General features: G+C 39.1%; 1 protein-coding gene across 3 annotated transcripts in view; it reads left to right on the top strand.

The window, feature by feature from the left end:
* Positions 1-16,390, top strand: part of slc12a5a (solute carrier family 12 member 5a) — a 186,314-nt gene that overhangs the window by 140,980 nt on the left and 28,944 nt on the right. For all 3 annotated transcript variants that reach the window (XM_039612342.1, XM_039612343.1, XM_031738567.2), the window contains 3 exons: positions 5,439-5,585; positions 13,873-13,927; positions 14,885-15,015. In XM_039612342.1, the coding sequence (XP_039468276.1) occupies positions 5,439-5,585; positions 13,873-13,927; positions 14,885-15,015 (333 nt within the window). The remainder of the gene's footprint in view (positions 1-5,438; positions 5,586-13,872; positions 13,928-14,884; positions 15,016-16,390) is intronic.

Genomic DNA, 16,390 nt, shown 5'->3' with positions numbered 1-16,390 from the left:
AGGAAATTCTTGTTGTTATTAGATTCACCCACCTTGAAAGGAATTACAAAGCTCCAGCTTCCTGAAGGTGTTTTGTCTGCGATATGTAAGCGCACACAGGCTTTCCTTTAATAACATACCTGTTGTTACAAACTAACCTCAGCCCACTTTGTGCAGTGGCAGCAGTTTTGAGTCAAACAACAAAGTGCTGATGGCAGGGGTGCCTTTCTGCCTGCAGCACCTAAGTGCTAATGTATATTACACACCAAGTCCCTGAAGGACCTGCCAGTGGAAAGGCAGTGTTTTTAATTACAGGATTGCTGCTGGGGTGAGAAAGAAGAGAACTGAAAAGTTATAAGAAGACCTGAGGAAAAGTGAAATTGTGTCTTAATTATCCTAAATGTGTGTTTTTATTTTGACTTTCTTGGATTTTAATTCTATGAATTAAAATTTATTTCCGTATTTGACTTTAATACTACCCCTACCGTTTGTCTGTTTTTTCATTAAGTAAAAATTGAACCTTGAAGCAGAGTACAGTGATACTGTACTGTCTGTCTGACGAACAACATAACATATATCAGGTGCACACAGACCAGAAATATACACTAGAAGTAAAATCACCTCTTAGATAATATATATGTAGTTTTACACATATGAGTCCTTTCAAGGTTTACACCAGGTTTATCTACGCTGACATGCAGATGATGAGAAATGCTCTCTGCCACACACTGAAGGGCACAGTGAGTAGCAATCTTATTTACATACCCTAGACACCCGACAAAGTGTGCAAATAATAATCATATAGTGGGAGATATGACAGAGATGAATGGGGTTTGTTGTCAGCTGCTCCCTCGAGCAACCTGTGGAGGCCAAGATGTGGATCTGTGATTAAAGCACAGCGAGCCTGAAAGTTGAGAGGTTCCCTGCTGCGAGGATTAAGTTGTGCGAGAGGTGAAGCTGTAGATTACATGTCAGCCATATTAAAGACAGAGTGTACACACACAGGGAAAATATAACAAACACCTTATGGAAAAACTGAAGTGTTGGATTAACAACAGTGCAGTTTAGATTTACTTTGTTAATCTTGCAAATAATAGAACAAGAAACCCGGAGGGGAACTAATGATTATTTTTTTTTATCATCTCTTCATCTACTACTCTTTTTATCGATTAATAATCAATATAACATCTAATCCTGCAGCTGCAAAAAAAAATTAAAAACATTGAATTTCCAAGGACATCTTGAAGCGGCTTGTGTGAGCAAATGCCCAAAAGCAAAAGGAATAATTGACGAATATTTCTGATTAAAATTGTCGCTGAAGATAATTCAGTTGTGTTAGCCAAATAGAAATTTGTAATCAAAAGCAAAGAAAACATTAGGAATTACATACAGTGCTAGGCTATGTGGTAAACCAGTAGAAGATTGACTTATACTGGAATCAGTTGCATTTATTTTGTCTTCTAATGGTTATGCAGTCTTTAAAATACAGAATATAGAGTGCTAGCATGCAAACACAAATGTAAGCAAAGACATTTTCAAACAAGGAAATCAAAGTTTACCCACTTGTCATTCTTTTACAGCTCTCTCAGTTGGTGGAAGTCAAAACACTCATCGGTTGCATGGCTGGTTCATTGTTTTGTATCACACTTGTTGTTTTGAATGGTGTATTATGTCAAGTTATGTCAGCTAGCAACTTAAAAAAGGTAAATATCATGATGGAGCAAACACTAATCCGTTGCAGTATTATCAGCCTATTCCTAATACTGTGTGGGTTCCATTCATGTCCTGACTTCTCTGTGGTGTCTCACAGTGGGAAGTCAATAGATCTGTTGGGCCCTGGGGGTGGCAGAGTGGGGCACCAGCCCATCAGGCTTGTTCAGGAACATGGGGTCTGGTCAGTTTGTAGAATGGATCAATACCTGTCGTGTAGCATATGACCAGTTTTATCCACTGACAGGTAAGGTATATATATAATCAGATGATATGATATGATATGATATGATATGATATGATATGATATGATATGAGAAACTGAGTGCTTCTGGTGAGGTAATCAGGGGCTTCCAAAGTGATAAGCTTGCTAATTGCATTTCCGAGTGTGAGCACTTGCTCTGTTGTTTATCTAAAGGAAATTAGAAGATAATTATATTTGTAAGACCTGCTTGGACTTGCTCTGCCTCTGTCTCTCCAGCTCTGCCTCTCTCACTCTGCTCCTCTCTGCAAACAGTACATTATTAATGCTGGAAAGCGGGCCTCTCCAAACAAATCACATACTGTAGCATCAGACACAACATTATTCATTTGATGTCAGCCACTTGTCAGGATGATTTGATTAAAAGTCTGGATTATGAATTCAGCATCTGCTGTCACTTCCCCGTGTGGGCCTCGTGGTTCTAAGTTCTCCATCTTGTGTAGTGTCCATTTGCTACAGCAAATTTAATAACCCCTGTTGAAGAAATATATTAGAGGCCGTGACTGATAACCACGAACCACTTAAGGTTCTCCCTAGAGCACATCATTATTTCATCATACATTTTGAAACCAACGCTGAACTTGAGAGTTTAAAAAACTTAATCATGGAAGAAACGCTTTTATGTGAAAAAGCAAAAGCTAAGAGCTCCCTGCTCACGTAACTGTGTGACACTGTTTCCAAATTAGCCCAAACATACTGTAACCTTTTTGTACGTGTCTCTTACTGATTCCCCTGCAGTAAGCTATTAGCTAAAGGTCAATAAATCGGCACAACCAGATTTTCATTAGAGTGTTGAAATAGGACTTATAATGCTCATTTTTAGCTCTGTAATTTCAGCCTTGAACTTTACTGCAGTTGTTCTGACGTTTAAAATAATATTTTGCTGTGCCCCGGTGCTGCCCTCCTGTTTATCAAATGTCTGCAACAAGCCGTTTTAGGTCTGTTCCCCCTCCCCTTATGCTAACTTTATTCTGATTGCCACTTTAAAACAGAAGGTTTGAACAGCAGGTGGGTGAACCTGTGTTCATAACCAGTCTGCATGTGATGACAGTATTAAGGATATCTGCTCTCACTGACATCATACAGGGCCAAGAGTAGGAGCAGTCTAAAGCTTGAGCTTTTTCTGCTGACATGGATTACATGTAATTGAAATTTTGGCTGTGTTGCTATGATCATCCACCATAGTAACTGTAGATTATGGAGGAAAAAAGGGAAAGTTGATATCTCAACTTTAATGAAACATTTTGGGTACTAATGCTGCTGAATCACCAGGACAATTTCTTTTTGTCCTAGAGAATCTCATATATTTAAAAAGAACTTCTACACACTTCTACAGGTGCAAGGGCCTAAATTGTGAAAGTTGGGGTATCACAATGTTAGAGTTTCACTTCACCATCATTGTGATCAAGACATTTCTTATGATATTATTTCCAAATCTATCTATCTGTACCAAATTACCCAAAACAGGCCATTATTTACAGAATTGCCACATTAGTATTATGGGCATAATATTGTAATTTCATTCAAGTTATTGGGTACTTGGGTATAATATAATAATTTGTTTTGTTTTAATTAAAAGCTTCTTTGATTTTTATGTCCTTATGTTGTATCAAAGCCATAAGTCTGTAAGCACATTGCCTGCTGGAGTTTATTTTGTTTTACAACCCACCCAGCTTGTGAGCAACAAGATAAATTTTTGGGTGACGTGGTGATTTATTAGGAAAAATAATTAAATTACTAAATATCCAGCGTTAAAAATCAAGGGATAAAACTTAAGGTAACACAGCAGGGAGGTGATAATGAGCCAACCCAGGCATGTCTTTATCCACACCTTGTCAGGTGTGAACAATTAGCAACCTAAAGACCCTTGTACTGTCACTTCAAGGGCAATTACTGCTGACGATGGGCATAAAGTTAGGCCAAATTAAACTATCTATGATTCAGTACTTCCTATCCTAAAGAAAGTCTTTGGTTGTATGAGTAAAGTTCAGTAAACACTGTGTGTATAATTATATAGAGGTGGTGTTCACAGTTTAGCTGTAATTTCCCATTTGAGATTAATTTTTATCACCCAGCTACTGTTTTGTTTTTAATACTTGAAACATTTTTGTAACCTTTCTGTGTATTAGCATCTTTACTAACTCAACCTACAGCTAATCAATCCTTTATTCATAATTTTAAGCTGCATTTAAGTGCAAACATGCAGCAGAGAAGTTCATGTGTTGTCTGTGATATAATGATGTGACAGTGAAGGTCGCTTGGTAAAATGGGTCACGGCTGGATACTAGAATAATTACCTGTCATTGGCCAAGCTGTCCTCGAGCAGGAAATTAATATTTCTCTATTATGTACAGGGTTAGCTGCTGTGTCCTTCAGGTTTAATAAATGCCATCATGACGGTACAGACCCACACAGGAAACACTCATATACTGTTCATTAACAAATGTATGCAAACGCATTCACATCAAGTGCATCCAAAAACCTTTGGTAAGAGAATCCTCCTATTAATAAATAAGAAGTGCGACAAAATACGTCGTCATTCTCCGAGCGTCAGTAATTGCCTTCAATAGATCAGCCCTGAAAATACAGAGCAGCTGTCTTTGTCAACTGATCCACACCAGGGACTGCACTGCAGCACCAAAACACAAAGACACCCAGCCTGTAAAGAAATACAGTAATATTTCATGCATTCATTGAACAGATTGGTCCCATGGCTGCCTTCTGATCTCAAAGTTTTCTTTATTTCCTGGGCTTAAACTGTTTTTGTAGTCAGCAGAGGATTTGGAAGCAGGAATATAGGAGAGACATATATTTATGCAAGGCAACCGAAAAGTATATTTTGGCATAGAACTTGTAAGCCTTTCCCACTCTTTAACTCCAGTTTACATTATGTCTTCTTACAGCTATCCTTAAAATAAAAAATAACCCAAATGATTATAATTTTAAATATATGTTAAACTACACTAGCAAGAAAAAAGAGCCTATAATCAAAAGCGTGTGTTTGCAGTAAATCAACACGCTAATGTGGCAACAACAGCGAGTTCAAGCCAAAGTGGCCTTTTAAAATCACAAATTGGGCCTTTGAAAGTAATAATCTGTCAAGTCCTATGTGCCTTTTTCCTTAATGGCAGTGTGGCCATCTGTGCAGTGTTTTGCTTTATTGTTTTGGGTCTTTGCACGTGTAAAAAAAAAAAAAGGCACATAACACATACTGCAAACTGTGCTTCCCAGCATGCACGGCTGATGTGTTGACTTTTATTGATTAATATATCTGCCAAAATGCAGCAGGAGTCATTCAGTGGGTGCTGCGCATCTGGTGTGGAATGCTTATAGCGAGAGACAAGCTAAGCGTATACATCTGGAGTCTGACAGCTATCTGATTTTTAACGTTATACAATCTAAATTAAGTACTTGGAGAAACTTAAACTGTAACTGTGCATGAGTAATGCTCAGGTGTCTCTTTCTTCTCACCCCTCTCTTCTTTCAGGCTCCCCAGCTCGGCACACTGATGGGCGTTTATATGCCGTGCATCCAAAACATCTTCGGAGTCATCCTGTTCCTCAGGATGACCTGGTTGGTGGGAATCGGAGGTGTCATTGGGACTTTCATCATCGTTTTCATGTGCTGTACCACAGTGAGTGTTGTGCATTCTTGTAAAGTTTAGCCCAGGTTCATAGTGAAAATCCGAATTTCACACGTTTTATAAAGTGCAGCATTCGTGGAGCGTAGCATATTGTAGAGTGGAAGGTAGCAGATGTAGCAGAATATATTGTTCAGCAGTGTAAGATTGTTATCACCATTGTTGGCTCTGGTGACAACAGCAAAGATTAAGGACCTTGCACAGTATATGGTTGGAGAAACAGAGGGTATAAATATGTTTATAATGGTTCGGTAATTTCTGTGTTTTGATTAGTGAGCAGTAGTTTTCCATTAATGTGGTGCCATACTTTGAATTGCAAGTAATTAGTTCTCTGCATTAACCAAAACGACTTTCTTTTTTATTTCATCCAAAAATAGTTCGCCAGAGGTAGTTTCACAGTAAAATTGGTCATACAGCTGTTGTTCAGTCTCTAAATAGCATTAGTCTCCTTAGTAAGCAGAGTCGGCCTACAATACACACAATGTATCTTTGTTGATTTTTCACAAAGATATCCTCCTTATTTTAAGGATAAGAGCTTTGCTGTAATGTGTTTGAACAGCTTAAATGTTGACATCCTTTCCTGGTTCAGTTAAGCACAATTTCTTTGCTAAACATTTAATACAGCCCAACCCTCTCTGCTCTACAGTTCTATACCGATGTATTATATTGGTTTTATGTCCAATAGAAAACTTTGTCAGTCTGGTAAGGTACCACCCCCAAGAATTTTTAATGTCTTACATCTACAGAAATATGGATAGTTGACCCAGTCGAGGTTTTAAACGGCACATCTAAGGTTACAGCTTACTTAAATGGAGCAGGGTCATCCTGGCAGCTTTTGACAAAGTGTGGTCAAAATATAACTGCAATTATCTATATAGGAGTATAGTTCACAGACATTACCCTCTTAACAATGTGGCATTCAGCAGTAATAATAAAGTGGCAAGTATTCATTTTTTAGGGTTTAAACTCTAATCTTACATGAGATAACATTAAAGGAACCCAGAGTGTTGAAGATGATTGTATAGCAGCGACGGTTCACTTGAAGGTGGCAGGTTTATAGTTGAGGACACAGGCGTTAGCAAGATTATAGAGGGTCCTCAAATGTTTTTTTACGTCTTGCCAAGTCTGAAGGGTGCTGAGAATTACATACGTAGGTTCTTGATACTAAGCACATTTATCTTAAACGTTCACAGAGGTTTGAGATGTATGAAATAAAACTTTTTCTTCTGTATCAGTTTAATAAGCAGTTATGGTTTTTTGTGTTATCATTCTTTTCGAAAAGCTTAAATTGCTGAAAATACTCATAGTTTAGAGTTTAGTAGTTTCTTGTTTTCGAGACATAGAAGAAGCTACTTTCGGCTGCTCCATTATTCACAAGGGGTCTCCACAGCGGGTAGCGCCGCATGTTTGCTTTGGCAGATTTTTACAGCAGATGCCCTTCCTGACTCAACCCCCAAAGGATTTGTGTCTCCTCCCGGGACTCAACTAGGGATCTTTCGTTTATTAGATGAATGAAAGCCGCTGTTTGTGAGACGTAGTATCTATTTTTATTTGCCAGAATGGTATCATTGACCCTGCACCAAATCCACCAAAGTAGTGTTAAAGTGAAATTTCAAGAGAGGAGGTTTTAATCATCTTATTTTAGCCTGTGTAATGATTCTGGGTCTGAGTGAAGTGTAACGTTGCAGATCACATAACCAGGCTCCTTTTGTGCTGTATAAAGAGCAAACTGCCTCTCTGTCGATGATCTGTTTGTATTTCACAGACCCCACACGTTCAGTCTGTAAAAAAGAACAACATGACACACTGTGATGCTCCCTGGTTCCCTTTAATGTCACTGCCACAGAGCTGTAGTCATGTGTCAGAGTGACTTTGGACTGACACCCTGCCGTGGCCCTGAGACTCGCATTACATAAGACTCCCACAGGATCGAAGTCGCTGCTGTCAGTGGTCTGGCTGACTTCTACAAGATGATCGTGTTTGACTTGTTTGATGCATTTGATTGTCAGAGAGCATATACTTGGCCTCTTCACTCGAAAGCTTAACATCTCTATTCTGAAGGATGTTGACTTAATTTACCGTCTCTGTTGAAAACTTGACAGTGTCCTGCATGAGAGCTTTCTGTCAGACAACACAGGCGCATCCAGTCTGAGTATGGCTTTTCAGTGGATTGCCTTGCTAATTTTATTGTACATGACAGTTTAATTAAAACTTTGTGGTCTATAAGATGTAAGAGTTGTGTCGTTCGTCTGATTTGCATTTTGGGTTATGGACTTTATGTTGGTTTGTCTGCGAGTTTGTGCAACCTAGATTCTCCTCCAGCTGAGTGTATTTATAGAACGACCCCCTCAAATCCCAAACACTGCCTGCACAGACACATGCTGCGGCCCCGTCATTTTTCTGTGTGACAGTATAGAGGGCATACTGAATGAAACAGCATATTGATGGAACATAATATGTAATTCCATGTTTGAGCCTGATATTTTAGTAATTACCTCTAAAATACAGAGACTGAATCTCATCAGCTTATTATTTTTTTCCATCAGCATCAGAAAAATAAAAATAATTAATAAAAAGGGGGAAAAAAGATTTTGTGTGGTGCCTGAAAAAAATACAGCACTCAGTTTTATGGTGGAAAAAATAGCAGGAGAGAAAAAAAGGCTTGGAGATCAAAGCTGGTTCAGACACAGCTTGACAGGAAGTCGTGCAAACACACACAAACACATTTGCAATTCCTATGCTTCATTTCTTATGCTTTAACACACACACACGAATCAGTGCTAAAAAGTTCCTTACGTCCATTTACTAGAATAAATGTTTAAACTCTGAAAAACGTCTCTCAATAATTTCGTCTCACTGTTTAATATCACACAGCCACACACACTTCTTATCACTCACACTGAGCTCATTGCAGAGCCCTGGGGCGATAAGCCCGAGCGTGAACGGTGTGTGAGAAACCCCCACCTCTCTCCTCCTGAGCTCCTTACATAACCACCGAGGCCTTCAGGGGCTGTCAGCAATGAGCGCGCGTGTGTGTGTGTGCATGTACATATGTGTGTGCAGCGATGCCCACCTGAGTGAAATCCACAGGACCCAAAGTGCGAAGGAATCTCGCATGTTGTAAAGCTTAATAATATACAGCAGGACCCCATGTTTTATTCACTTCATGGGATGTCACTGACGGTGCACTTTTCATGAGATGCTTAATCACAGCTGCATATATCTGCAGCTGTCGAATGCTTGCGCCAATATTTTTCTGTCACATCTTGACGGAACATTAACGAGCCGCAGTGCTCAAACATTCAGGGAATCGTTATATAAAGAACGCGCCTCCGTGTGGAATGGCTCTGACACATTAAACCATTAACCATGAAATTATACGCACAAGCCACCATTTTAAAAATCAGTGCTTTGCTGCAGACAGCATTCTCCAACAGGGACGTTCAAACGTGTGTACGTCGTAATGGTATATGAGTCTTTTTACCCCAGATAATGAATACAGGCTCTTCCCACATTAAAATGAGCTTTAATATTCTAGATGGAAAGTCATCTGTTATTTGGCCTTCCTCATTACTTCCAGGTCTTGAATCCAAATGCTGTGAGGGGAAGGGTTGGATGCCCTCTGTCGTGACTCATTTAAATGCTTAGGATGCCTTTCTCGCTCATCTCCTCATATTTTACTCTTTCGCTTCTTCAATTTCTCCAAGCCTTTCCTTTTTTCCATTTTGCTGTCTCATTATTCCCTTTCTCCTTCTCCTTCTTCCTTTGATTCTATTCTCTCTCTTGCTCTCATTCTTATTCTATTATTCAATTTTTGTCCTTTTTCTGCCACCTCTGTTCTTGTCTCACAGCATAGCACAGCAGCATCTCGTCCTCTTACTTATAGTTTCCATTGCCACCATCACTCTGAAAGCAAAATCTCCTCCATCACTGTCATTTGACATTGGTGCCTTCCATAGTATACCATCCACAGGGATTTCAAGTGATGAGCAGCACCATGAAACTTCTGTGCTTTTGTGTGTCAACTGATGAAGTTGTACCTCAAAACAACAATTCTGCATTTGTGTAATGAAGCATGATAATGAAGCACGCTCTCAGGGCAAGGCAAAAGCTCCAGTCCTGTCGAAACCAATTTCCGCTCAACTGTAAGGTCGAAAAAAGGCCAATTCAGAATTTGTCTGTAGCTTTGGGAAGAAACAGACCAAAAGTGTCCTTTGGGGTCATCACTGGGGAGTGTGTGAGCTGGCAGGCTTTTCTTAAAAATGACTTCTTTCACCAAATACATTCCTTGGGCTCATCTGTAATCATGATGGCTTAGCAATTATTCAGGCTTTGCTACCATTCCGATTACATTTTGAAGGAAAACATCCCCTTTGTACGAAATGTAAGCTGTGTGCTGTTGTATCTCATGTGGATGAGACAGATGGTGGGGAGGTCTAATCTGGCCTTTCTACTGGCATGCTTAGAGCCTAGAGGGCCTGTGGGTACATGTGAGTTTGGAGGCACTGACTCCAGGATTCATGGAGAAATAGAGTTATAAACCAGAGGATGTTCACTAACGCAAACTCTCAAACCATCACAGTTTTAGGTTACCAGCCTGAAAGTGGGACGATAAAACAGGCCACAGGCTCTGGGTCAGTGGGAAGAAAGATGTTGCACATCCTGCTTGCTAAAACAGAACATCGCTGGGGTTTTTTAGTGCCACTCTACAAATGTTCTGCAAATACAGACATGATTTGGTCATCAAATGCTTGAACCACAGAAGAATCAGTGTTAGATTTAGTTATTGGATCTCCAGTATCTGCTTTTGATCCTATGTTGTGGTCCACTTGGGTCTGCAGTTGAGATCATTGGAGATGTAAGCCAGGCAGTTTCTCATGCATGACTTTTTCTGTGAGTGTCCCTGTCTGCAGTGATGCCCAAAGGGTCATTTAACTAAAAGTGATAAAAATGTATTTCACAACAGTGACAACAACAAAATCATTTGCTTATCTGTTGCCACTTGTGGTGGTTCAGTCAAACAAAACAACATATGACATTAATTGCACATCAGCAATCAATCATAGATTGAAGGCGAAATTATTCATCTAACTGGAGACAAAATGTGAGTTTTGAAAAGTGATAGTTGTTACTTTGTCCTGTCTGCAGCTGGTTGTAGACAAAATCAATACAGAATCGATCCATATATCGATACAGTTTCCACTGAAACACAGATAAACCTCAAATAATTGGTTGCTTGACCTAATCGCCCTCATTCATTTCCACTCCTCGTGCCTGTCAAGCCTTCTGTTCTCATAGAACGCACGATGAGGCTAACAATATTGATACTGACAGATTTTCACCTCCAAATTCTTGTTATTTTCAAAACAGTGAGTTGTGACTTCACACAGACAAAAGCAGGCTTCTCATTTCAAGCCAGTTACCTACTGATATTGCCAGCTGAAATCGCAGCTGTCACTAACATGCTCAGTTTGTCAGCTTTAGTTTTCTAATTATATTTCACTCCATGAGCACTGGTTCACACAAAGAGCTTTGATAAAGTCTTAAATTGGCACTTGCATAAATAACTGGATCTAAACCTCTGTGTCTCAGGAAATAGTCAGAACTCTTACAATGCTACTCCTTCAGACTGAACTGAAAGAGCAGTATTGTTTGCTGTGCTTCAGACCAGAATTAAAGATATATATCTTCAGAATGAGATGGCAAAATTAAGATTTTGCTATGAGCATAAATTACAGTGCAGTACTTCTTGGAATGGAAAAATATAGACCACCTTCCAAACTCATAGTAATTGAAAATCACGCATCAATATTAAACAGTGCATACGTTTTAAAGACAAAGTCAAAGGTTCTGGGGGGATATAGTGTATAATTTACCTTTAACTCTAACATTATTGAAATACATAAAATTCAGAGCGACGCATTACTAAAGCACAGTACATCAATCCTGTTTGACTGCACCGCCACCAGTGCAAATCAGACAAGTGCATTGCTGGCTTTTCTGCAGAGTTGCATGGAGATTCAGTGATTGGGTATGCGACTGACTACCTCTGAGTGGCTGCTGCCCACATCAGATAAAACACTTAAACAATTACTGTCTTATCTGCTGTGGTGGGAGAAGGGTTTCTGGCCTCATTATGACCAGATTAGAGTGAGAAACAGAGCCCAACTCACTGTTCACTCCTGATCATCAGTCCACTGGGCCCTCAGGTGACACTAACCACATTAAAGTCTTTGCAGAGACAGATACAATAACAGTTAAACATAACCAGCATGGTCTCCCGTGGCTGGAAATCCTCACTCCAGTGTAGCTGAAACATAAACTTTGAAAATGTAGTGGAAAAACACCACAGAAACAACCACTGATTGTTGTGGTAAATTAATAAATAATAATAATAAGTAATTGTTCTGTAAAATGTTGTATTTATTAACCACTTTTTTTTCACAGAATTTACTGTTGTCATTTTTTACCTTACATTTTAGAAAGGTTAATACAGTTTAAATGTTAATTTAAATAATAATTTATATAACTTTACATTCAAAACTCAACTAATAATAACATAATAAGCTAGAACAACTAATTTATAGAAAAGCCCCCAAAAATAGGAGAAAGTGAGACATGTTTTAGGCAGCCAGTTCTCACATTTCGTCCTCGCGTTTCTCTTTCTGTGTCTGCCTCTGTCTTTCATGTGCAGACAACGTGAAAAGACACTCAGAAATTCAACAATAGCAACTAAAAGAATAATGAAATCTTAATGCTGTCTTTGTACTGTCAAACACACTCTCCCGCTCTCTTTCCCAGTCGCTCTCAGTGCTTTTCACGTTGTCATTTTTTATTTCTTCTGAACCATTCTTCCACTCTCTGCGTACATCTCTCCCTCTTGTCCTCTGCAGGCCAGTCGGGACTCACGCTCTGTGTTGCAGGCGACTGTGATAGCCGTGAGCTTCGCTTTACCGTGCCCTCACATATCTCAACTCGACAGAGTTCCATAAGAGTTGTCGCTGGATGTCTGAATGTGCTCTGACAGCTGTTGACAGGCCCTGTGGCGTTATTATTTATCTAATCAACGAGCAGCCTGTCCGTTCTTTAATTCTATGCTGGGAAAATTCATTGCTTGGTGCTGGTATGAAGGACTTTACCTGGAGGAAGTAAAAGAATTGAAGTTTGCTTAAAAAGAATCTGATAAAATGTGAAAGTGAGGACAGAACATTAAAACAGTAAACGATTTTTAGCAGTGCCAGTGGCTCTAGTGATGGCAATGTCAGGCAGTCTAATTCTTTGGGGGCTTCCTGCTCAGAAATGGCCTTTGGAGTTAATTATACACATAAGCATGAGTGGTCCACTTACAGTAAGGCCAATAAGTCTCTGTTGCCTTATTTGACAGAAATATGTGCATTCTTCCTGTTTGTTTCTGGTCATTTGATAAACAACATGTCTGTAGTTCGTGAATAAATAAAACTCCAATTACAAAACTGGAGCTGAAAAAATATTAGCATACTGCTGATGATTTCCTTTCGGCTCTGCTGAAAGCCTCTAGGAATGTGCTAAAAATTCTTCAATGCAGGAAAGACCCTACTCTGTCTTTGGGATCCACAGAAAAGCCTCATTAACGGTTAGATGGACTTCCATTAAATTTTTCAGCTATCCATGGTAGCAAGAGGATAAACTAATGACTTGATGGATCAGGGTTATCCACTAACTTTTCAACATGCACTATTGCAGCAGCGCAGAGAGGCTTGTATTGAAATATCTTGAAGGGGGTTTGAAAATGTTTCACACATTCGTACACTGCGTTGAAGTGAAATAGTTCTGATGACTTGACTGACATTAACTGCTCAAGCTTTAACATCAAGTCATGTATTTTAGATGTCTGACATTTTGATTTATGACTAAGTTCCTGCCAAATCCCTATTAGTGTGATCTCTCCTTTGAATTTAGTGCTGATTATTGCATGTTTATCTAAGATGGAGTCTGAGCTAGCTGTTTCAGTTTTTTTTCCGACTAACTTGATTTGCACATACAGCATTGTGGTTGTGAGCATCGAGCTAAATCAGACTCTTAGTTTTGTTTTTATTTTATTAGTTAGATTTAGTTTATCGGTTTCCTTTCATTTTTGATGATTTAAATAGCCATGACACTTTATTCATTGAGGTTTAGTTACCAATTTAAGAAAACAATAAATGGTATTCTTTAGAGTTGAAAAGATCAAAAACTTGTGTGCGTAATTTGCAAATTTGATCTAATTTCTTCTTTTGCTGCTCCTCTGTCCTTCTCTGTGTAGACCATGCTGACTGCCATCTCTATGAGTGCCATCGCTACCAATGGAGTAGTGCCAGGTGGGTGAGCAGACGCTGGCACCACACAGTCATCACTGTTTGAGTCTGTCCGCTTCTAAATTTCTCTTTTCGCTGATTGCTTTTGGCACAGTACACCCAGCGCAGCTTGATATCTCCAGAAACATTAAAAGCTTTAGTCTGGGATCTTGTGCACTTTAGCTCCTTGTCACGCAACATTATTTACACAAAATAAAGCATCAGCCAAATGCTTGTCATGAAGATCTGCATCGGCAAGTTTGTATCTGTACACAGACACATGAACGTGCATATGCAGGCTAGCTACACTTTATAAGCGAGTTTACATAGTAATGATGGCCTGCGTCTTACCAGTTGGTGTGCATGCAGCAGGGGTCAGAGCAAATTACAGGCTTGTAGAGAAGTGTGGAAGTGTATGCCAATTATAACTGTCTCTGTTATAACCGGTCCCAACCCTTGTGCTGCTCCAAAGTGCTGATTAAGGTCTATTTATTTATGTTCAGTTAATTTATTTGCACACTGCTTGTGCATTTGTGTATAACAGTGTGATAAGATGTAATAATAAGAAAACCTTTTCTAGCAAATTCAGCATAGCCAAAATTACAACTGTCAGAAAGCAGTCTACCAAAACAAAAAAGCATTACAGAAAAAACTATTTTCTATCATTAATGTATGGAAATCTTTTTTTAATTTTAAAGAAATCTGCCAGACATTCACTGGTGTACACAGTGGACAGTTTTTAAACATCTCTCTTGTTCTTTGTTGTCAAGTTTCTTTTATTTGATTGTGTAAACTGTTAGTCATTTAAAAAAGACAAAATGGAAGTCTGCACTCAACATGGTGACGTGCTAATGTCAAAACTAATTAATAGATACAAAAATATAAGTATGATTCAACATGACATGTCATCGTTTAGTCTTCTCACAGACAAAGTTACCCATTAAATGAGTACTTCAGAGTGATTTTGTGCTGTTCGTGTAGCTGGAGGCTCCTACTACATGATCTCCCGTTCACTGGGCCCTGAGTTTGGGGGAGCGGTCGGAATCTGTTTCTACCTGGGGACCACGTACGCTGGAGCTATGTACATCCTCGGAGCTATTGAGCTCCTGTTGGTGAGAATGATTCCCTCTTTGTGTTCACTCTCTCTCTGACTTTGTTAATGTCATCACCAGGCAGTAATATGTTCACTTTCTTTTCATTAGTGTAGCATAGTTTATTAGTATTTTATTTAATGCCATAATTAATATTATGGCACTTGTACGCTCAGACCATGCATGTGGTTAAAGAACAACGATAATAACAATAATAATAATAATGAAGGCCTGGCCATGTTGTCCAGGTCTCTGTCTTGTAACAGCTTCACCTCTTTCTTCACCTTTAGAGAGATTTGGGAGGTCTGCTTCAGACACATTCTCACTGCCACAAATACTAACTGTGGTTTAGGAAAGGTTGCAGGAAGCAGAAAACGTGACACCTCCTTGCTTGCTGTGAATCCTATTAGCTTCACTATTCTCACATGGGCTCAACTGAGTATCGTATGTGCTGGGCAGCTGAGAGGTTAAAAAGCAGTTAATATCAGAGCACGTCTTATGCTTTCTCACGTGCAGGTTAATGTTTAGAAATGAAACGCATGTGTGAAAACAGCTTATCTGCTAGTGTCAAACATCCAGCCTGGAGTGTGGAAGGACCATTTAAAAGTTGACTCACCCCATCATGCCTCAACCAATCAGCGATCACCAAGTCTTAGATGGTCTTATGAATCATATTAAGTGATGCACTTCTCCTCAGGTGAACTGGCTGTTTTGAACCACTTATTTATTCTGAAACTGATTCTGGTTAAATGCTTGTTTTTGGATGTTTTTAATACATCCCAGACAGCTGCCACGTTTATTATTTTTAGTTTTTTGAGTTCACTTTTATGTGAGTGAGAGAGAAAAGCATCTAATATCCTGTCTATTTGAAATGACATCCATTTCAAGCTTATTCATCCATGATGTCACAAGACCACGATGACCTAAAAGAAAAATGATGTGAGCTGCCAGGTTAGTAGAGGATGACCACTCAAATCACAGCTTTTTCTTCCCTGCAGTGAACCCTCCAACATCACATTTTGACAATTTTTACCAAGGTGATAACACTGTCAGACCCACAACTCTGGGGAACGTTGTTGTCCTCCAGTGGCAAAATATTACCCTTTAGATTAAATTATAGTGGTAATACATAAAAGATTTTTGCACCATGTTGTTCTGGTCCAAGTAGGTTCGAAGCCAACATTGGAAACGTTTCAATGGTTAAAGGCAAGGAGCCAAACAAAACCGCTAGCACAGAGGTATTTAAACATAAATCACTAATGTGTGCAGGGAATGTGGCTAATCTTTTCTTGTTTCTTTCTTTTCTTTGTTTTAACCAGGTAACAACAAACATTTTCCAGTTCTAATTTACAATTTTGTTTTCACGTGATTGTTCAGTGTTCAAGCTTTTTTTTTG

Source organism: Oreochromis aureus, linkage group 5 (assembly GCF_013358895.1).
Source record: "Oreochromis aureus strain Israel breed Guangdong linkage group 5, ZZ_aureus, whole genome shotgun sequence".
Taxonomy (NCBI): domain Eukaryota; kingdom Metazoa; phylum Chordata; class Actinopteri; order Cichliformes; family Cichlidae; genus Oreochromis; species Oreochromis aureus.
This window is presented reverse-complemented; position numbering and strand designations above follow the sequence as displayed.